At 43.7% G+C, this 23207-nt stretch overlaps 2 protein-coding genes across 5 annotated transcripts in view; one reads left to right on the top strand and one right to left on the bottom strand.

Moving 5' to 3' along the window:
* Window positions 1–21599, top strand: part of ANGPTL1 (angiopoietin like 1) — a 40460-nt gene extending 18861 nt beyond the window's left edge. For both annotated transcript variants that reach the window (XM_061634218.1, XM_061634217.1), the window contains 3 exons: window positions 7302–7495; window positions 8996–9266; window positions 20986–21599. In XM_061634218.1, the coding sequence (XP_061490202.1) occupies window positions 7302–7495; window positions 8996–9266; window positions 20986–21173 (653 nt within the window). In that variant the 3' untranslated portion in view covers window positions 21174–21599. The remainder of the gene's footprint in view (window positions 1–7301; window positions 7496–8995; window positions 9267–20985) is intronic.
* RALGPS2 (Ral GEF with PH domain and SH3 binding motif 2) overlaps window positions 1–23207 on the bottom strand; it is a 217627-nt gene that overhangs the window by 86581 nt on the left and 107839 nt on the right. The window lies entirely within an intron of this gene.

Raw genomic sequence — 23207 nt, 5'->3', positions numbered from 1 at the left:
AATAGGAACAGAGCTAATTATTAATAAAGGTATAAGGCCGTCTAGTTATACAGTAATAAAATAAAATTTCTGCCATGTGTCCCCATAGTGTTGGAGGGCTCTTACCTCTTCACATTTTACAGATTTAACAGGGTAAACACATTTGAACCTGGCTGCTGACAAAGGTGTGAATTAGCTCTGTGAACAAATGAAATTAGGTTCAAAAAGACAAGTCTCAAAAGGATCAGAGTTACAGCACAATCCTAAATCCTATCCACACTGTCTCACTATATTCAATGGGACTTACTCCCAGGTAAGTGTGGACAGAACTGTAGCCATAGTAACGTAGCTACCTATTTCTGTGGCAATGGTAAGAAAATGAAATCTAATATACAATATGATTTTAAGTGTACTGAAAGAGAACAGACATGAAACTCAGTGCAAGAATACCACATATCTACTATATATGACTTCGTTAATAAACACTATGGTTAGAAACGTGTGCCAGTGGTGCATATATACCCCAAAATGGACCACTGATCTCACCTGAAGGGTGGTTTCCCCAGGTATTATACCATCAGGTGGGTAGTAGTGCCGCTTAGTGTCCAAAGGCAGGAATGCACGAGAGTCAAGACTTTGGCTGCTCCATCTGGCTTGACCCCATTCCATTCCGGATGAACTGTACACCAGATCTAGACATCTCTCCTCAGACATAACACTCTCAGCCAGACATTAATATATAGAGGCAGATAATAATAAAAGGAGCAGCAAACATACTAATACACAGCTTGACTCCGTACAGGAAATATGCACAAACAGTGAACTGTAATTCCAGCAAGAACAGCAAAAACAGCCATAACAGTGCATGTAATACAGTGATGTTCTGAGGCACTGGTATCTGAAGAAACTCATAGGCCAGGATAATGCAAACACTCAGCCAATGAGACAGCATTGAGCTGGTGACCTTCTTCCCCAATGTCCTCGGATGAAACGAGATGAAAAGGGACTCAATGTCCCGGGTCCTGGGATAGACTTTCAGGGCTCGAAAAACATCCAGGGAGTACCAGGCCTTCTCCAGAGGATGTCAGCTGAGGGCAAAAGGATGGCAAAATGCTATCCTGATTACAGTGAAAGAGGGAAGAAACCTTAGGACAAAAGGTAGGATCTGAGTGCAACTTCACAGAGTCCTTGTGGAAGATGCAGAGATGGTGGGCAATGGACAAGGCTGCCAGATCCAATACCCTCCAGGCTGAAGTAACTGCCACGAGTATCAGGACTTTGTACAAGAGCAAACGTAACAATGCAGACTTGAGAGGCTCAAAAGGAGGACGCTGCAATGCTTGAAGGCCTTTTGGAAGGCTCCAGGAAGGAAAACTACGAACTACAGGAGAGAAGCTCCTCTCAGGAAACGCTTGACCAAAGGGGTGTGTTCCAAAAGAAGGCTGGTCTGTTCGTGTGGACAATACAGATGAGATGGCTGAAGCCTGCCTGCGTATGGTGTTAGGCTTCAGTCCCATCGAGAGACCCGCATGGAGGAATTCAAGTAGGTGATTAACGCTAGCCCTGGAGGGGTGGATTGGTTTAAAACACCAAGTAGCAAAGGCTGACCACATGGCTTAATATATGCGGACTGTGAAAGGCCTTCTAGAGACCAAAATGGTAGCTACAACTTTCTTAGAAAACCCTGAACACCTCATGTAAGACTGCTCAACACCCAGGCTGTCAGACTTGGCCAGCCGGGGTCTGGATGACGAACTGGACCCTGAAAGAACAGTCTGGCAATAATGGTAGATACCACAGTTCCTGGGTTGAAAGAGCCAGCAGATCCGAAAACCATGACCGGCGTGACCAGAAAGGGGCCAGGAGAACAATCAGAGCATGTTCTCAATGAATCTTGTGTCCCAGTAGAGGAACCAGAGGAAAGGCATTGATAATGCCTCTTGGCCAAGGAGTTGCCAACGTGTCGATTTCTTTGGTGCCTTGTTGATGATAATGGGTAAAGAATCTTGGGAGTTGGGTATTTTGAGATGAGGCAAAAAGACTGGTGGTGAAGGGCCCCAATCGATGGTTCAGATGCTGGAATACCCTGGAATGCAGTTTCCACTCCCATGGAAGCAGCCGCTCTCTGCTGAGCCAGTCTGCTGCTAAATTGAGGTCACCACTGAGATGCTCCACTCTCAAGGAATGTAGGTGACGTTCTGCCCAGTTGAAGACAAGAATGGATTCCGCCTGGGGGCCCTAGACCGAGTGCCCCCTTGGCGGTTCAAATGCATCTTCATGCTGACATCGGTAAGAAAAAGAATGTCAATCAGATGAAGCCCTGGATGAAAGTGGAGGAGGACCAGGCACACTGCTCACAACTCCAGCAAGTTTATGCTGAGGCTTTGCTTGGAATCTGTCCACTGCCCTTGAACGAAGAAGGAATGGCAGTGGGCTCCCCAGCCCAGAAGACTGGCATTGATTGTGGTCAGAACTCTCTCTGGTTCTCTGAAGGGCATTCCTTTCTGCAGATTTCTGGCTATTGTCCACCAACAAAACAACACCCTCAGATAAGGTGAGAGATGCAGCCTCCTGTGTCTGGAGATGTTGATGTCCAGCTGAAAGGGCAGCAAAGCCCGCTGGAGTGGTCATGTGTGGTGGTGAGCCCAAGGGACGATGTGAATGGAAGAAATGAGAAGTCCCAGGGCCTTGGCTAGAATCATCACATCCTCCATCCTTCTGGTCATCAAATGGCAAGCGGTGTGAATAGTGGCAGCTATCCTGTCTGGGGGCAGAAACACCGCCGCACAAGAGGTGTCCAAAATGGCGCCCAGGTGCTGAAGACGCTGTGTCGGAATCAAGTGACTCTTTTCCAAGTTCATGAGGAAGCCCTGGTTCCTCAGGGCATCAAGGGTGAGACATACATGGATGGATGCCTACCAGATGGAATATGCCCTCACCAGGAGGTCATCCAGGTAGGGGTATATGTGGATCTCCCGGAGCCAAAGGTGCACCACCAGAGCAACCATCAGCTTCGTGAACATCCTCAGAGCTGATGAGAGACCAAATGGGAGGGCCCAATACTGGAAGTGAACCCAGTTATAGGTGAACCTCAGGAACTTTCAATGGTTGGGCAGGATGGGGACATGTAGGTAGGCTTCCCTCAGATCGATAGAAGCCAAAAAAATCCCCCTCCTGAAGTACCTCCACTTTGAAGTGCTAATGCTGACAAAGGTGTTGAGAAATTTGAGATCCAGGATTGCCCTGCATGAATGATCTTTTTGGGGCACTGCGAAAAGAATGGAGTAGACACCTGAGTAAAATTCAGAGGGCTCCACCGGCTCTATTGCGCCTATTGACAGCAAGTGGCTTATGGCCTCTGTCATCACTGCCTGCCACTCGAAAGAGAGGGAGGACGGTATGAATCTTTGTGGAGGGAATTCCCAGAATTCTATTGAGTAACCTTGAGTCACAGTATCTTGCACCCATGGACTATTGTTACATGTCTCCAGGCTCTGCTGAATTGTAGAAGTCTGCTACCTATTGGTATGGCATAAGTATCAGCGCTGCTGACGCACCTTATGGCCAGCGGGTGGAGTACGCTTCTGGCGTCCGGAGAACTGATTCTGGTTGTGGCCAAAGAATTGCTGTCTGTTCCAGTATCCTCCTGACGTCTGAAAATCGAGGCCCCTACCTGCGAGTCGCAAAGCCTGAAAGTGCTGCCAGTATGGGTAAGATGACGATCTGCGGGCAGCTCTGCAGTCATCCTGTTTAGTAGTGGCTAACATGGGCTTCCTCTTGCCTTTTTGGTCCATGAGTACTGCCTTGAGGGCCTCATCCTCAAACAAGAGGGAGCCAGAGTAGGGGGCCATGGCAAGGTTGATACAAGCGGTGTTGTTGGCATCCTAATGGCGAAGCCAAAGGGTGCAGCGGGCTACCACCCCTGTGGACATAGCCCTAGCGGCAATATATATATTTACACGTAAAAAATACAAACAAGAAAAAAGACAAATACTGAAGAGACGAACTAACAAGAAGGACAAGGAACAAAATCACAGATAGAGCTAAGGCTAGCTAAGGCTAGCTAAGGCTGAAGGATCCAACTTAGGACAAAGGCAGGAATGGAATGGGGTTAAGCCTAATGGAGCAGCCGAAGTCTCAACTCTCATGCATTCTGCCTTTGGACAATAGGTGGTGCTACTACCTACCTGATGGTATGCTACCTGGGGGGAAAGACGATATTTGCATTTACTCACTAATAAAACTTGTTAGTAGTCAATAATTTCCTCAATAAGGCAACTTTTCAGGCCTAAGTTGGTGACAGAACCCTATCACATACAGGCCTGCTGATGCCAGGGGCCTGGCCAAATTGAGGCAATGCACCTTTAGAAGTAAAGATTAAGATTGACTTTTACTTCTAACTGGACACTGAAAAAATGGAATGGGGAAAAAAACAGGAACAAGACCAGTATGACCACCATAAACAAAATGTTTATCCCATGTTACAATGATCTTGGCAAAGGTTTCAACTTAATTAAGACGGCTATCTTTTCAAGTTATGAATAGCTTCTGCAAAACACCTTACAATTCCATACCCTTGGAAATTTTCCCATTCCTGATATTAAAAAGAAAAAAAGGGGGGGACAGCAACTCAACATTGGAGACCACACGGAAAACTTACCATGAGCTAGAACACAATTCTGCAAGTCTGTTCACCCCATTGTTTCATGAAGCTCTTACTCTGAAATGTAAAAAAACCTGGCTACTGGCTACAAAATAATCCTGGTACGGGCTAATACGTCCTGAGAATTGAAAAACAATGAAGTCTGACTTTTTTGTTTCTTTCTCTCCAGAGCCTGAATCACTCAAATGTAATTGTCTATAATTGACAGAATATATACAATTATATTTGTATATTCATGAGATCTAGCAACTTCTTTGAAATGAATCAAAAGTTTAATGGGCAGCAGACAACACAAAAATGTTTTGGATGTAGTTTAGTAACTTGCTTTCTCCACTCTCATGTTTCCCAGAAGTATGGTATGAGTAGCAGGGTAGGGGAAATTTGAGGATGAAGCCACTATTAAAACCATCTTTCTATCCATTCATTCCAGACGTTCTCTTCCTCCAACTTGGAAAGCTGGGAGATGCTCTATCTAAGTTGGGAAACACGAGTGAGGGAGGAAGGGAATGAGTCAGAAACTCGTCTAAGGCCACATGCTTTGTTTTTCTTTATTTATCTACTTTATAGGGTTATAGTCCCGGAGTGGTTTCCAATAAAAGTCTAAAGATATAACACATCACAATACAAATAAGATAAAATCCAGTATAAAAATGCTACAAATGAAGAGCAGTAAATCAAACAACTCAGATTGAAATCAAACAACTCAGTTCACTCATATACCTGATAGAACAGATGGGTTTTAACCAAACATCAGAATCTCATAAATATTGTGAGAGAGCTATAAAGAAGGCCCTGTCCCATGTCACTCTATAGTGAGCCTTGTCTATCGGTAGATCAGCAAGCAGACTCCCCCTTCTAATGTCAGGGCCTAGGCCAGTCCATAAAGGGAAAGGCGCTCCAACAGTTACCTGGGTTCCAGGTCATTCAGACTATATAAACCAAACCTTAAATTAGGCAAGGTAACATACAGGCAGCCAGTGCAGATCTCTTGGAATAGCTGCTGCATGGTTGTATGCTGGGAGCACTTATCAGCACTCTAACAACAGTGTGCTGCACCAGCTGAATTTCCAGATCGTCTTCAAGGAAGGCCCTATGTAGGGCCTCATGACATTGTTGGATATAGGAATACCTCAGACATACAATACAAACCTACTCCTAATTTAATTTAATTTATTGGATTTCTTAGTCGCCCATCTGGCTGGCCATCCAGCCACTCTGGGCGACGTACAAAATGAACAAAATAACACAAAATGACACACCAATACAATAACATTAAAATCTAAAAGCAATAATGGTAAAATCTAACCCACCCCAAAGGCCGGTCTGAAGAGCCAGGTCTTCACGGCCCAGCGGAAACTCATTGTAGAGGAGGCCTGGCGGAGATCATTTGGAAGGGAGTTCCATAGGGTGGGGGCCACAATTGAAAAAGCCCTCTCTCTAGTCCTCACCAGTCTAGCTGTTTTGACTGGTGGGATAGAGAGAAGGTCTTTTGAGGCTGATCTTGTTAGGCAGCATAGCTGATGATGCTGGAGGTGCTCCTTCAGGTAGACTGGGCCAAAACCGTGTAGGGATTTAAAGGTCAAAACCAACACCTTGAATTGGGCCCGGCAAGCAACTTTCTGCCAATTCCTAGATATAGGGACTATCCACCAACAGTGCCCTTGTCGTGTCAGGATTTAGCTTTAACTTATTGACTGTCATACAATTCATTACTGACTAGAGGCACTGGTTCAACACTGTGACAGTAACATCTGGCGTATATAGTATGTAGACACAAAGCTGGTTGTCATCTGCACACTGATGACATCAAGAGTTAAACCCCTTAATTGCTTCATACAGATGTTAAATAGCACTGAGAACAGAACTGAACCATGTATGATACCACAGCACAACTGCCAAGGGGCTGAAAATGAACCTTCCAATTCTACTCTCTAGAAATGATCCTGGAGGTAGGAGCAGAGCCACTGCATCACCATGCCTTCAACTCCCAACCTGTGGGACCACTCTGGGAGAACATCAATTATTATGGTGTGAAAATCAACTGAGAGATCTAGAAGAATCAACAGGGTTGCACTCCCCCCCCTCCAAATATAGGTCATCGCCCAGAGTGACCAAAGCTATCTTGATGTTAAAATTGGACCTGAAGTCAGACTGAAACATGTCAAGAGCCTCTGGCATATCAAGTTGAAAACTAAATCAAGTACAGGAACTGAGAAAGACGACTGTTCTAAAACATGGGAGCAATTACCAGTCAAAGTAGGCAATGCTGGGCTAGATGGCCTAGTCTGACTTATCTCAGTACAAAGTAGCTTCCATGTGTTTAACCAAGGATTTTCCACACCTGAAAGCCACTATGTTATAGCAACTTTTAATATGTGCTTCCTCTCTATCCTAGATACATGAAAGAAATGATATATTCTGGTTAGGAAAATGTGTAGTAAACAGTTTGAAAAATTGGTCCTATAACTATTGTTTTTCAAGTTCTAGCATTGGCATAAATAAACCATAGTTATTGTTCACAAAGTAGAAGTGCAACAGTATCTTACATTTGGTCATCCTTATACATGTCAACTTAACAGCTTGAATTAAATGTTGTACTACCAATGCAAGTATCACAGAAAACCAATGTAATTTTTAAGTTGTCAAATTGTTTCAAAAGGCCCATTTAAAGATTGTCAACAAGCAAAACAAGCCGGCTACTCAAGCAGTGGGATTTATATGATCAAGCCTGAACACAGCCATGGCCCAATGCAGTTGTGGTGTGAGAACAGCCTTGATCCTGGGGGCTGGACAGTCATACAAAAAAGAACAGATGGTTCTGTGAACTTCTTCACAAACTGGGACAATTACAAGGTAATTTTTTTTTTAAAAGGCCCAGGTGGCCAACAAATTACTCTGTATGGAAAAGCAGAAATTACATGGCCCTTAAAATAATCTAAAACATGTCTACTTCAGATACTTTTCTGCTCCTGGTTCAGCATTCTTATGTCAAATTTATCAACAATGGCCCAGTTTGCATGTAATGCTAAGCTAAACCATGGCTGAATGCAAATAAGTAAATGTGTGGGCTCCCAGAGAGGTGGTCGTGGCTGTTTGCTCCTCCCTGGTAGCTTTGCTGCTGCACTGAGGTAAGCTATAGTTTGGCTGAGTATGGTGTCCAAACTCAGGCTTGTGATTTTGCTCTCTCCAGACAAGCTATGACTGTAACCAAGGTATGTTGTATTGTTTACAGCTCAAAGCTTGAATGGGAGAACTCAACCACAAGCCCAGGGTTGAACAACACGCTAAGCCAAACCATGGCTTAGCACAGCAAAGCAGCAAAGTGACCAGAGAGAAGCAAACAGTCTGTCTTTAATGTAATCCTATACATGTATACTCAGAAGTAAGCACCACTGAGTTTAGTGGAACTTACTCCCAAGTAATAATCTATGGCAGGTGCAGGGAACATTTGGCCCTCCAGATGTTGCTGAACTACAACTCCTATTAGCCCTAACAAGCATTGCCAATGGTCTGGAATTATGGTAGTATATGACCATTCCTTCCCTTTCCCTCTTGTCTTGTCATGTACGTTCCACTGCATAGGCATACTTCTGAATAAACATGCATAGATCTACACGGTTAGATGGTTACTAGCTTTAGTTGATTAAAAAAATTAATCTGCATTTTATTTAAAAAAGTAATTCTGAATCAAAAAGCATACTTTATTTTTAGATCATAAACCAGGCATACCTCCTACTATGTAACAAAGAAATTACTCCTCTAAGATGGAGATTGCTGTCTGCCGTTTCTAGAAACACATGGATTCAAAATAGTTTTAAAGCTGCTTCCTGACTGGAGTACCTTCCAAGTTGATCAAAAGGTTTTAATCAATTAACCATTTAATGGATTAAATATTGCAGCCACTTATATAAGTAATAATCATTACCATAAAAAAATAACTGAAAGCAGAGAAGCAGCTGAAAAAAGAAGATGCTGTGTGGCAATCCTGCACCCACATGATATCCTGGGCTTGTTCAGACAGTATCTGGTGCACATTCTGCTTTCATTCCTGCATGCTGTACAAATAGGGCAAGGGACCAATATGAGCTAACTCTAGGTCATGTACGGTTTGCAAGGATTGGGTATACTGAATAAGGACATCTGATACCTGTGAGGTGGTTAGGCTGAGAGACAATGACTGGCCCATGGTCACCCAGTGAACTTCATGGCTGTGTGGGGATTCAAGCCCTGATCTCCCACATCATAGTCGAACACCCTAACCATTACACCACACTGGCTCTCTTAAGTGTATATGAATAGCTTTCTAACTGTAAACTACAAGGGAATCTAATCAGGATTATTTTGTTTTAACAGAAAGGCTTTGGAAACATTGCTGGAGAATATTGGCTGGGACTGGAAAATATTTACTTGCTTTCCAATCAGGACAATTACAGACTTCTGATTGAATTAGAAGACTGGAGTAATAAGAAAGTCTATGCAGAGTATAGCAGTTTCCGACTGGAGCCAGAAAGTGAATTCTATAGATTGTGTTTGGGCACTTACCAGGGGAACGCTGGTGACTCCATGGTATGGCACAATGGGAAACAATTTACAACACTGGACCGAGACAGAGATATGTACACAGGTAGGAAATACTACAGTTTGCATTTCCACTGTTTCCTGTTTCAAGAAAGAATTAAGGAAATAATTCTGCTCAAGTGAATGCAAGTTTAGAAGGCTTGGTAAAAACAAACAAAACCACCCTTTAATGTTGACAGTGCAAGCTCATATTCAACATATCTTTATGCAGGAAGACTCAAACATGTGCAGTTCACGTGTTACTTTTGGCAATGGTAAAACCATGTTAGTTTCACAATGTAAATGTTGTTCTGTATTGAGAGCTAGCATTTACCATCCCACAATAAATATTGGGCCTCTAGGTCAGTGGGTCTTAACTTTTTTTGGGTCACAGACCCCTTTAAGAATCTGATGAAAGCTATGGACCCTGATAAATAAATATAATTTATTTTACTGCATTGGAAATTGATTTTTTTGCACTTGGTTCATGGACCCCTTAAAGCCCATTTATGGACCCCCTAGGGGTCCATGGACCAGAGTTTGAGAACCCCTGCTCTAGGCCTTGCTTTGACATGGGAAAGTAACCATTCACATTATATAAAGGCACATTCAAACCTAGCAATGTATAAACTATACAGTGAAATCCTAATAATTACTAACAAAATATAGAACTGTGACTTATAACATTTGTTAGAAGGGTAAATTTTGAAATATTATATAAAATTGTCACCCCTGACAGAGAGTTACTTCAGCTTCTACAAACTACTGACATTGTAGTCAAACTGCTCCTAAGCCCTCAAAAACCTACGGTTTGTCAGCCTAAAACATGTGCATGATGGGGCAGCTTGCCTGCACATGCCTCACTTGCCACATGTACAATGTAATATGTGATGAGTGCTTTTAAAGCACAAAAGCAGGACTACAGCTGAACATCAAAGAAACTAAAGTAATGACAACAGAAGATTTAAGTAACTTTAAAGTTGACAATTCTACAACAAAGGCTCTTCCCATATATGGACTGAGAAATGCCAGACGTCCAACCTGGATTTAAAAAGGAAAGAGGTACCAGAGATCATATCACAAACATACGTTGGATAATGGAACGGAGCAAGGAATTTCAGAAGAAAATCACCCTGTGCTTTATAGACTACAGCAAAGCCTTTTACTGTGTAGATCATGTAAAACTATGGAATGCTTTAGAAGAAATGGGGTGCCACAGCATCTGATTATCCTGATGCACAACTTATACTCTGGACAAGAGGCTACTGTAAGGACAGAATATGGATTGGTTCCCAGTTGGAAAGGGTGAGAGACAAGGGTGTATTTTATCACCCTATTTGTTTAATCTGTACGCAGAACATATCATACGGAAAGCGGGATTGGACCAAGTTGAAGAAGGTGTGAAAATTGGAGGGAGAAACATCAATATAATTTAAGATATGCAGACAAAACCATACTCTTAGCAGAAACCAGTAATGATTTGAAACGAATGCTGATGAAAAGTAAAGAGGAAAACACAAAGGCAGGACTACAGCTGAACGTCAAGACTAAAGTAATGACAACAGAAGATTTATGTAACTTTAAAGTTGACAATGAGAACATTGAACTTGTCAAGGATTATCAATACCTTGGCACAGTCATTAAGTAAAATGGAGACAAGAAATCAGAAGAAGGCTAGGACTGGGGAGGGCAGCTGTGAGAGAACTAGAAAAGGTCCTCAAATGCAAAGATGTATCACTGAACACTAAAGTCAGGATCATTCAGACCATGGTATTACCGATCTCTATGTATGGATGTGAAAGTTGGACAGTGAAAAAGCCGGGTAAGAGAAAAATCAACTTATTTGAAATGTGGTGTTGGAGGAGAGCTTTGCGCATATCATGGACCGCAAAAAAAGACAAATAACTGGGTGTTAGAACAAATTAAACCAGAACTATCACTAGAAGCTAAAATGATGAAACTGAGGTTATCATACTTTGGACATATCATGAGAAGGCATGATTCACTAGAAAAAGACAATAATGCTGGAAAAAACAGCAGGGAGTAGAAAAAGAGGAAGGCCAAACAAAAGATGGATTGATTCCATAAAGGAAGCCACAGACCTGAACTTATAAGATCTGAACAGGGTGGTTCATGACAGATACTCTTGGAGGTCACTGATTCATAGGGTCGCCATAAGTCGTAATCGACTTGAAGGCACATAACAACAACAACAACAACAAAGTTGACAATGAGGATATTGAACTTGTCAAGGATTATCAATACCTTGGCACAGTCTTTAACCAAAATGGAGACAATAGTCAAGAAATCAGAAGAAGGCTAGGACTGGGGAGGGCAGCTATGAGAGAACTAGAAAAGGTCCTCAAATGCAAAGATGTATCACTGAACACTAAAGTCAGGATCATTCAGACCATGGTCTTCCCAATCTCTATGTATGAATGTGAAAATTGGACAGCGAAAAAAGTGGATGAGAAAAATCAACTCATTTGAAATGTGGTATTGGAGGAGAACTTTGTGCGTACCACGGACTGCGAAAAAGACAAATAATTGGGTGTTAGAACAAATTAAACCAGAACTATCACTAGAAGCTAAAATGATGAAACTGAGGTTATCATACTTTGGACACATAATGAGAAGACATGATTCACTAGAAAAGACAACAATGCTGGGAAAAGGTACATAACAACAACATCTGATTCCCTGTTATTGCCCGCCTGAAAAATAGAAGGATTATGGGAACTGAAAGCAGATATCACACATGCATTCTGTTCCCACATACTACATATTGAAGAGTACATGTGCGGTCCAGCCAAGCAACTGCACCATTTCTTGTTAAAATGATCATTTACAGTTTCAAGGTGGTCCCTCAATCATTTTAGCTACCCAGTTATATTAACAGAAGTGAAATGCAACATACGGCTTAGTACGTTCCTTCTCTTTAGTAGGAAGGAGTGCATCCTGAGGCAGTAAATCCTCCCATAGGATCCCTGAGGACATCACTGCTTCTTCCAGTGAGGACGTTTACCCTTTCAGTTTGAGACATGCCATAATTTGCTCTTCTATGAAAAAAACTGAACTTGGTGTAATAAACACTAAAATTACATATGAAGTGGAAAACAGTGATGTGAAGCAAGAAAAACAGTGGATAAAGTAAAGATTGGAAGGCCTTCTCCAGGACTCAAACTATAGCTGACTAGAACCCTGCGGGATAAAATGAAACCTATCCCTCTATATCCTATACTTTGAACAGGGCAGCAATGGTTAAGGTAGCATGCATTATTCCTACTGAAAAGGTACATTCACAATGTCAAACATTTCATTCCCTTCAGTGGAGGACAGGGATCAAAAGGTAGGGTATTGGACAGCAGTGCCTCCCATTCTAACTGGGGTTGTCTGCTGCAGGATCAAAGAAACATGTTGGAGTTGCCTCAGTGAAGCTTCCACTGAAGTAAAGCAGACAATCTTGTAATGCTGGACAAAGGTGGAAACAAAGGGTTAGATGACTGCATGGAGATATGTTCTCATGTCACATTTGTCCTGTGACAGGAAGAGAGCTCTGTGCAGAGTGAAACAAACCAATTCTGAGACTGGTAGGCAAGTGCAATACATCCCCTAATCCTTTGACTCAAGGTGGAATTGGACATTCTTCAGAATCAGCTTTATGAAACAACACAGCTCACCTTTGGGATGATCCACTCAAAGTACACTGTCCTTGTGGCAAACTCATAACTATTGTGACAGGGTTCTCAGTCCTTAAACCCTCATACGCAGCTCTACTTCTCCTTTTCATCTTCTTCAGGTGAGGCCGTCAAGGTGCTAAACCGATGCTTGGCCGCGATAATGGACTGGATGAGAGCGAACAAATTGAAGCTCAATCCAGACAAGACTGAGATGCTGTTAGTAAATGGATCCCCTGACCAGATGGATGTTCGACCTGTTCTGGATGAGGTTACACTCCCCCTGAAGGAGCAGGTGCGCAGCTTGGGAGTCCTTTTGGACCTGTCCTTGTCACTTGAGGTGCAGGTGGCCTCGGTGGCACGGAGTGCTTTTTACCAACTTAGGCTGGTAGCCCAGCTACGCCCGTATCTGGACAGGGAACATCTTGCTTCAGTTGTTCATGCTCTGGTAACCTCAAAATTGGACTACTGCAATGCACTATACGTGGGGTTGCCCTTGAAGACGGTTCGGAAACTGCAGCTTGTGCAGAATGCAGCGGCCAGATTAATAACTGGGACCAAGCGGTCAGAACATGTGACACTGATTCTGGCCCGCTTGCACTGACTGCCTATATGTTTCCGGGCCCGATTCAAGGTGCTGGTTTTAACCTATAAAGCCTTACACGGCACGGGCCCGCAATACCTGATGGAACGTCTCTCCCGATATGAACCTACCTGTACACTGCGCTCAACATCGAAGGCCCTCCTCCGGGTGCCTACTCAGAAAGATGCCCAGAAGGTGACTACAAGAAAGAGGGCCTTCTCGGTAGCGGCCCCCGAACTATGGAACACCCTTCCTGATGAGGTATGCCTGGTTCCTGCATTACTATCCTTTCGGCGCCAGGTGAAAACCTTCCTCTTTACCTAGGCGTTTTAGTATTTTTACTATTCTTAATATTTTAATATTTTAGTATTTTGTATTTAATGTTGTAAAGATAGTTATATGTTCATCTTTTTCTAATTACTTTTTGACTTGTATTTAATGGGTTTAATTATGTTAATCTTAGTTTTTGCTGTATGTTTAAATTGTTGATTTGATGACCAGGTGGTTTTAAACTGAATGTAAAGTGTTTTTACTTGATGTACACCGCCCAGAGAGCTTTGCTATGGGCGGTATAAAAATTGAATTAAATAAATAAATAAATAAAATAAAATAATAACAAACATAAATGCATGTAGGAAAAAGATACATGAGCATTAGAAATTTTAACAAAATCCTCACTTACTCGCCTCATAGAAGGAGCAGACACTTATCATGGAGATTCTATGAAAGGAACTTGTATACTGTTGGTTGGTAGAGAGCTCTACCTCTCTTAAAAAATGTTTAAAGTGAGGATGGAGAGGTAAGAGCATGTGTTCTGGAACATGGGAATACTTGCCAGAATGGTTAATAGTCTCTTGAGTGTGTTAGGCCAAATACATTATTATAGACCAGCATCCAAAAAGACACTTCATAAGAACCAGGAAGAATGTGATTGACCACAACATGGAGAACTTCAACAGGAGAGCTTTAAACTAAATCCTAAGGGGAAGAGACACATAAACTTGGAGGTAACAACTGACAAAGACTTATGCACAGTAACAAGAACTAAGAGAACACCTCTAATGGGGCCCAATAATAGTCGTCATAAAAATGTAGGAAGGAAGCCAGACCATAAATCACATGGTCTTCAGTGCCCAGCATATGGGAAACAAACAGGAGAAACTTGAACTCTTAATACAGGAGGGTAAATACGACTTGAAATTTGGTGGGATTATTCCCTTGACTGGAATAAAGCAATTGAAGGATATAACTTGTTCAAAAAGAACAGAAGGAATAGAAAGTGAAGTGGAGTTGCACTATATGTTAAAAATCTATATCCCTGCACATAAATACAAGAAGATGAGCCTGGTATCCCCATCAAGAGCATCTGATTTAAAATAAATGGGGCAAGGAATAAAAGGAACATGGTGGTTGGAGTCTACTACAAACCACCCAATGAAGGAGAAGATGAGGATGAAGCGTCTGAAAAACAAATTGCCAATGTTTCAAGGAGACATGATGTAGTAGTTAGTAATGGGGGACTTCAATTACCCCAATATTTAATGGGAGACAAATTCTGCCAAACATGGCTCCTCCAAAACATTCCTGACTTGTGTTGCTGATGACTTTCTCCTACAGAAAGTGGAGGAAGGAACTAGAGGATCAACTAACTTTGACTTTATTCTAACCAACAGAGATTACCTGTAAACAAAAAAGGACATGTATAGGAAGTGGAAGGTAGGCCAGGCCACAAAGGAAGAGTACAAATAGATAGCACAGAATGAAGAGATGGCATTAGGAAGGCTAAAGCTGAAAATGAACTGAGGTTAGAGAGGGATGCTAAAAGCAAAAAAAAAAAAACCTTCTTCAGGTACGTCCATAGTAAAAGACAGATAAAGGAAATGGTGGTTCAACTACTCAGGATGGCAAAATTATAACAGATGACAAACAAGAAGCAGAAGTGCTTAATTCTTACTTTGGCTCAGTCTTCTACCAAAAGTGTCTATGACCCTCCTGGCAAACGTGAATACAAGTTGAAGGGGCAAAATTGCAGGTTGAGTTTGATAGACAAATGGTCAAGGAATGCCTAATTACTTTGAACATGTTCAAATCTCCAGGGCCTGATGAACTGTATCCTAAAGTAATGAAGGATTTGGCTGGAAAACTCTCAGAAGCGCTGTCTCTTTGAAAAATCATGGGGATGGGTGAAATGCCAGATGAATGGAGGAGGGCTAACATTGTCCCTATCTTCAACCTGGAAACTACAGACCAGCCAGTCTGATATCACTGACCGATAATCACAGTCCGCTATCAACTGACCGATAATTGGTCAGTTGCCTGCTTTGGATGGGGTTGTACTCCCTCTGAAAGAGCAGGTTCGTAGTCTGGGGGTGCTCCTGGATCCATCTTTGTTGCTAGAGGCCCAGGTGACCTCCGTGGCTAGGAGTGCCTTTTACCGGCTTCGGCTGGTAAAACAGCTGTTGCTGTTTCTGGACCGGGATAGCCTGTCCACTGTTGTCCACGCACTGGTCACCTCCAGGCTGGATTATTGTAGTGCACTCTATATGGGGATGCCCTTGAGGTTGGACCAGAAACTGCAGCTGGTGCAAAATGCCGCAGCGAGACTGCTCACTGGGGCAGGGTATTGCCAACATGTCACCCCGCTGCTGAAAGAATTGCACTGGCTGCCCATTTGCTTCTGGGCCAAGTTCAAGGTTCTGGTTTTGGTGTACCAAGCCCTATACAGCTCGGGACCAGGACACCTGAAAGACCGTCTTACCCCTTATATGCCCAGTCAATCACTGCGCTCTGCAGGTGAGGGCCTCCTGCAGATACCATCTTATCAGGAGGTTTATTCTGCACAATATAGGAAATGGACCTTTAGTGTGGTGGCACCTACCCTGTGGAATTCCCTCCCCTTAAATATTAGGCAGCCTAGGGGAACGAGGGATAGATGCATAATATCCATCCCCTGTTCCGGGCCTGTTCATCACAGGCAACTGGGGGATGCAGGACTCCATCCAACCTTCTACTGCTGTTATGTAACACCAGGTCTGTGGTACAGAAAACATCGCTCATCCATGACATGATCTTGGATGAGAACGCAGACCTGGTATGTATTACGGAGACCTGGCTGGATGAGGCCTAAGCTCCTGTGCTTGAGGCCATGTGTCCAGCCGGTTTCCAGTACACACAGCAGCCGAGGGTTGGTAGGCGGGGAGGGGGAGTGGCAGCTATCTATCGGGGTTCCTTGATTTTCGCCAGACCCCCTCTCCACGAGACCAAGTTTGTTGATTGCATGTACTGGAGGTTGGGCCCAAAGGGCAGTTTAGGGATTCTCCTTGTGTACCGCCCACCCCGCTGCACAGCAGACTCCCTGACCGAGGTGCTCGAGGTTGTCTCGGACGTGCGGGTGCTCTCTCCCAACCTATTGGTTTTGGGGGACTTCAACCTGCATGCCGAGGCTGCCCTCTCTGGAGCTCCTCGGGATTTCATGGAAACCATGACTTCCTGGGATCTGCACCTTAGTAACATTGGGCCCACCCATGTAGCCGGTCATGCTCTTGACCTTGTGTTTGTCTCGGGAGGGGGAGGAAGTGCTCTGAAAATGGGGGCTGTTTCTTCTCACCCCGTGTCATGGTCAGAGCACTATCTGGTGAATGTAGACCTCTCAGTGCCATGTACCCTCCGCAGGGGACAAGGACCTATTAGGATGGTCCGCCCCAGATGCCTGATGGAGCCTAAGGGATTCCTGAATGTGCTGGGAGATCTGGAGCTGCCTGAAGGTTGCCCGGTCGAAACCCTGGTGATGGAGTGGAATAGGGAGATCACCAGGGCAATAGACCGGGTGGCCCCGAAACGTCCTCTCCCCCTGAATAGAACTGAGATTGCACCCTGGTACACACCACGGTTGCGCGGTCTGAGACAGGAGGTGAGACGACTAGAGCGCCGGTGGCGGAAATCTCGCTCTGAAGGTGATCGGACACTGGTTAGAGCAGCAATAGCCACCTACCAGGTGGCAACAAAGGCAACGAAGAGGGACTTCTTTGCTGCCTCTATTGCGTCCGCAGAGTGCTGTCCCAGGAGGTTGTTCCAAATGGTCCGAAGCCTGGTCGGTCCAGTTGTGCAGGAACCCATGGAGCACTCTAAAGCCTCCTGTGACACATTTGCAAAACACTTTGCCGATAAAATTGAGCACCTGAAGAGCACGATTCCGTACGCCGTGGACACAGGAAGTGAGCCAGAGTCGGCCAGTTGCATTCCGGTCCGGTGGGATCGGTTTCAGCCTCTCCCCTTTGCGGAAGTGGACAAGGTGATCTCTACTGTGAAGCCAACCACCTGTCTGCTTGATCCTTGCCCCACGTGGCTCATTGTGGGCTGCAAAGAGAGACTGAGCAAAGGGATCAAGGCAGTGGTAAATGCTTCCTTGGAAGAGGGTGTAATGCCATCAGCCCTCAAGGAGGCAGTAATAAAGCCCATCTTGAAAAAGTCCTCCTTGGATCCCCAAGAGCTGAATAACTTTCGCCCAGTCTCTAATTTACCGTTCTTGGGCAAGGTGATTGAGTGAGTGGTGGCCAAACAGTTACAGACACACTCGGAGGAAACAGACTATCTAGATCCATTCCAATCGGGCTTCAGGACTGGACATGGAACTGAAACAGCCTTGGTCGCCCTGGTGGATGATATCCTTCTGGATCGCCTGGGGGGAATGGGAATAGGGGGCACTGTTTTGCGGTGGTTCCATTCATATCTCTCAGGCAGGCATCAACGGGTAGCATTGGGGGACAAGGTTTCAGACCCTTGGCCTCTCAATTGTGGAGTGCCACAGGGTTCTATCCTCTCCCCCATGCTATTTAACATCTATGTAAAGCCACTGGGGGCCATCATCAGGAGATTTGGGTTGCAGTGTCCAATATGCGGATGACACTCAGCTCTATCTCTCGTTTAAGTCCTCACCAGAGTTGGCTGTGGATACCATTTCCAAGTGCCTAAGGTCCGTAAGTGAATGGATGGGAAGTAATAGGCTGAAGCTGAACCCCGACAAGACCGAGGTGCTGCTCGTGGGAGATAAGAGAAGGTTAGGAGATATAGACCTGGTGTTTAATGGGGTAAGATTGCCCCTGAAGGACCAGGTCCGCAGCCTCGGGGTCATTCTTGACTCCCAGCTGTCCATGGAAGCTCAGGTTTCGGCAGTGAGCCGGGCAGCTTGGTATCAATTACATCTAATACAGAGGCTGCGACCCTACCTTCCTGTCCATCTGCTCCCACGGGTAGTACATGCCCTGGTCTCCTTTCACTTAGACTACTGTAATGCACTCTACGTTGGGTTACCCTTGAAAACGGTCCGGAAACTCCAGCTGGTACAGAATGCGGCGGCACGTTTGATCAAAAACAGCCGTCGCCGTGATCACATCACTCCGGTGTTAGAAGAACTACACTGGCTACCAGTTGTGTACTGGGCCCAATTCAAGGTGCTGGTGTTAACCTTTAAAGCCCTTTATGGTTTCGGACCAGTTTATCTGAAGGAGCGCCTCCAACATCACCAAATATGCCGCCTGACAAGATCAGCCATGCAAGACCTTATCTCGGTCCCACCAGTTAAAACAGCTAAGCTGGTGCGGACCAGAGAGAGGGCATTTTCAATTGTGGCCCCCACCCTCTGGAACTCCCTGCCTTATGATCTTCGCCATGCCCCCTCCCTGGTAGGCTTCCGCCAAGCCTTAAAGACCTGGCTATTCAGGCAGGCATACAGGATTGCTGGGGTGGACTAGGGTTAGCTGTATAGATGGGTGGTTTTAGATTTTCATCGACTGTTGTTCTGGTTAAATGTTGTATTTTTATCCTTTTATCTTTTTATGTACGTCGCCTAGAGTGGCCGTTGTCGCGGCCAGATAGGCGACTTAAAAATAAAATTTATTATTATTATTATTATTAGACAGGCATCATCTCTGTTATCTTTTCGGTGCCTATTGAAGACCTTCCTCTTTCAACAAGCCTTTTCAGTTGAGACCTATCCCAGTCTGCATTGGAATTACTTTTTAATATGTCGTTAATCCTTTTTTAAAATGTTTTTAATCTTAGACAATGTTTTGAAAGTTTTTTAAGAAATGTTTTTAAAGATGTTTTAAAGTTTTTAGAGCTTTTGTTTGCCACCCTGGGCTCCTGCCGGAAGGAAGGGCCGGATATAAATCAAATAATAAATAAATAAATAAATCCCTGGGAAAATCCTGGAGCAGATTATAAAGCAGTCAGTCTGTAAGCACCTTGAAAACAATGCAGGGAATACTAAAAGCCAACATGGATTTATGAAGAACAAATCCTGCCAGACTAATCTTATCTCATTTTTTGATCTGGTAACCTCCCTGGTAGACTGTGGGGATGCTATGGACATAATACATCGTGACTTCAGCAAAGCTTTTGACAAAGTGCCCCATGATATTCTGATTAGCAAACTAGCTAAATGTGGACTAGATGGAACAACTATCAGGTGGATCCACAGTTGGCTACAGAATCATACTCACGAGTATTTATCAATGGTTCCTTCTCAAACTGGAGGGGGCAGGTAATGAGTGGGCTACTGCAGGGCTTGGTCCTGGGCCCAGTGCTCTTCAATATTTTTATGAATGACTTGGATGAGGAGGTATAGGGAATGCTTATCAAACTTTGTGCAGAACATGGAATAATGGGTTAAAGTTACACGAAGCTAAGTTTCAGCTGAACATCAGGAAGAACTTAACTGTTAGAGCAGTATGACAGTGGAACCAATTACTTAGGGACAGGGCCGCAATATGACTTTCGTGGGCCCTAGGCACTTTTGCCTTCGTGGGCCCCTCCCGCCATAATAATATCAATATTAAAAATTATTTTTGATATAACTTTAAATACTTCAACTTTTTTTATCTGTTTTAGACAAAATTTAATAGATTTTCGTGGGCCCTAAAAGTTTCATTTTTTTCTGATGTGAGAAAAAAATTAAAACATTTTCTTTGGCCCTAAAAGTTCATTGTTTCTTCTTCTGATTTTAAAAGAAATTAAAACATTTTCATGGGCCCTAGGCACTGTGCCTACTATATAAGCTAGCCCTGCTTAGGGAGGTGGTGGGCTCTCCAACACTGGAGGTGTTCAAGAAGCAGGTGGACAGCCATCTGTCGGGTATGCTTTAACTTGGATTCCTGCACTGAACAGGGGGTTGGACTCAATGACCCATTAGGCCCCTTCCAACTCTACTATTCTATGACCTGGGGTTTGTTGGCTCAGTTATAGAGCGCTGCCCCCAAAATCTCCTGATGAAGGCAGGAAAATGTTTTCTTCACCAGAAGAGACAGGATCATTTTTAAAATTGGCCCTGCCTCAAAAGTCCAGCAGGAGAAGTAGTTACTTGCTCAGTGAAGTCACCCTTCACTAAGCCAGAAAAAAATTGCAAGGCTACAGATAGGAGCAAAATTTGTTCACACATTTAAATTTTCTATTGGTTCAATACATCAAGAAAATTAAGGTCAATTGCTTGTGCTATGTAATTTCACTTACCTTTTCATTTGTTCCTACAGGAAACTGTGCCCATTTTCACAAAGGAGGTTGGTGGTACAATGCCTGTGCTCATTCTAATCTCAATGGAGTGTGGTACAGAGGAGGACATTACAGAAGCAAGCATCAAGACGGGATTTTTTGGGCTGAGTATAGAGGTGGATCGTATTCACTAAAAGCAGTTCAGATGATGATCAGACCCATTGACTGAGACACTTAAAAACATTTTTAAATCCTTCTCTTGAGCTTCAGACAGATGTTACATTTCAAGTTTTGCAAGCCCATCAAAGTAATCTTTTAAACATTTCTTACTGTGATACTGTATGTTAATTAAACAAGTTCTAAATGTTCACAAAGGAAGCAAGAGTCTGCATTTAAAAAAATTGTGAATACAAGATGTATGGACTTTAATGGCAGGCTGCAAGAGAACACTGTGGATGTAGAATGGTTGAACTTTGAAACTGAAGTACGAGATGCTATTGCTGTGAGAAGTGTGCAAATCAACTCATTTTCACAGATTTCAAAGATTACTTCCTGTGGAAATCTAATTTTGAGATGTGGACGCACAATGACTCACAAAGAATGCATTGGAGAGAAGCTCTGGTTCTGCAAGCAAATGTTGCATCAAATAAAACATTATTTCAATATAATAATGGTTAGTACTGTGTAGTATAGCTCTTACAGGACATGTGATCCCTGCTCCCATCGGGACAGAAAAGCATCATGCTAAAATCTTAATATAAAATAACATTACGTACATATATAGCACTTGTCCTACATGCTCAACTTCCTTCATACAGAGTTTTAGTAATTCATTAACAATACTGTGAGATAGGCTAGTTTTATTGTAAGCTCCATGTTACAAACTGGAGTTCAGTCCAAAAGACAAGGCCATACATCAAGATAAGGGCTGAAATAATTGAGGGACTTTCTAGCTAATTAGCTTATTTTGTTAACACAATGAAATGGAAATGGATTGCCTTCAAGTTAATAACAACTCATGGCGACTCTATGACAAGGGTTTTCATGGTAAGCAGTATTCAGAGGTGGTTGACCATTGCCTTCCTCTGAGGCTGAGAGGCAGGGAGTGGTCCAAGATCACCCTGTGAGCTTCATGGCTGTGTGGGGATTCGAACCCTGGTCTCCCAGGTCATAGCCCAGCACCTTAACCACTTCACCACACTGGCTCTCACATTATACCACCTATGTTACTTGGAAGTAACTCACAGTGACTCACCAGTACTTATAACTGAGTAATACATTTAGGTTCTATGTAAAGGGAAACTGTGCGTTAATTAAAATAGGAATGGGAAACATGTGGCCCTCCAGATGTTCATGCATTTGAACTCCCATCAGCCTGAGCCAGCATGGTCCATGTCAGGGATGATGGGAACTGTAGTTCAACAATATCTGGTGGAGTACAAGTTCCCAATCCCTGAACATTCATAAACGGATGCAGAAGATCTATAAAGAAGTACTTTTAATGTCTAAAGCAGGGGTGGGGAACTCAGCTCCTTGGGCCAAATGCAGCCTTCTGGGTCTATCTGGCTCTCAGGAGTCTCTCCAGGCCATACTCCTACCGGTCTTACTTTGTATGCGTCCTCCTTAAGTACTTTTTGGCTCACTTGAATGTGCCCTTGAACTGTGAAAAGCCTCTTGATTACCTAGATGGAGAATGACTTGACTGGGGAGGGGGAGGAGAGGCAACTACAATCCTCTACATTTTGCATGGCTAGCATGTAGCCTACTTTAGGGGTTCTCAAACTGTGCTCTGCAGACCATTAGTGGTCTGTGAGCTTCATGCTGGTGGTCCACAGCATGTGTAAAGAACAGCAGTGGCTGCTCCATCGTTCTAAGGCTTTGGACTGTGCACTGTTGAAAGGTGGAACTTGTTTCCATCCTCCCTCCCCTGCACCCAAATCCCACGTGTCTCGCTCTCTCTACCTCATTTTGAAGCAATGGAAGATTAAAAGTTCCTGTGAGAAAGGGAAGCGGTTGCAATGTCTTTTATCCAACTGTAGCTGTAGAAAATGGGTAGCCTGTATTCGAGAAGGGTGTAGTCATGTGTTCTCTTTGTCTCTCCCTTGTCACAACTGATGTCCTTCTGGTGGCTGTCCTTCTCATTCTCTCTCTTTTCTGGTGTGTGTGTGTGTGTGTGAACACCAAAGGACTGTCTAGTTACGAAGTTTTCCCCCCCATTTATGTATCAATTAGGCAGATACTTGCCCACTGAGTATGTCCCTGG

This window comes from Rhineura floridana, chromosome 6 (assembly GCF_030035675.1).
Source record: "Rhineura floridana isolate rRhiFlo1 chromosome 6, rRhiFlo1.hap2, whole genome shotgun sequence".
Lineage (NCBI taxonomy): Eukaryota > Metazoa > Chordata > Lepidosauria > Squamata > Rhineuridae > Rhineura > Rhineura floridana.
Note: the sequence above shows the minus strand (reverse complement) of the source record. Positions and strands in the feature narration are given on the sequence as shown.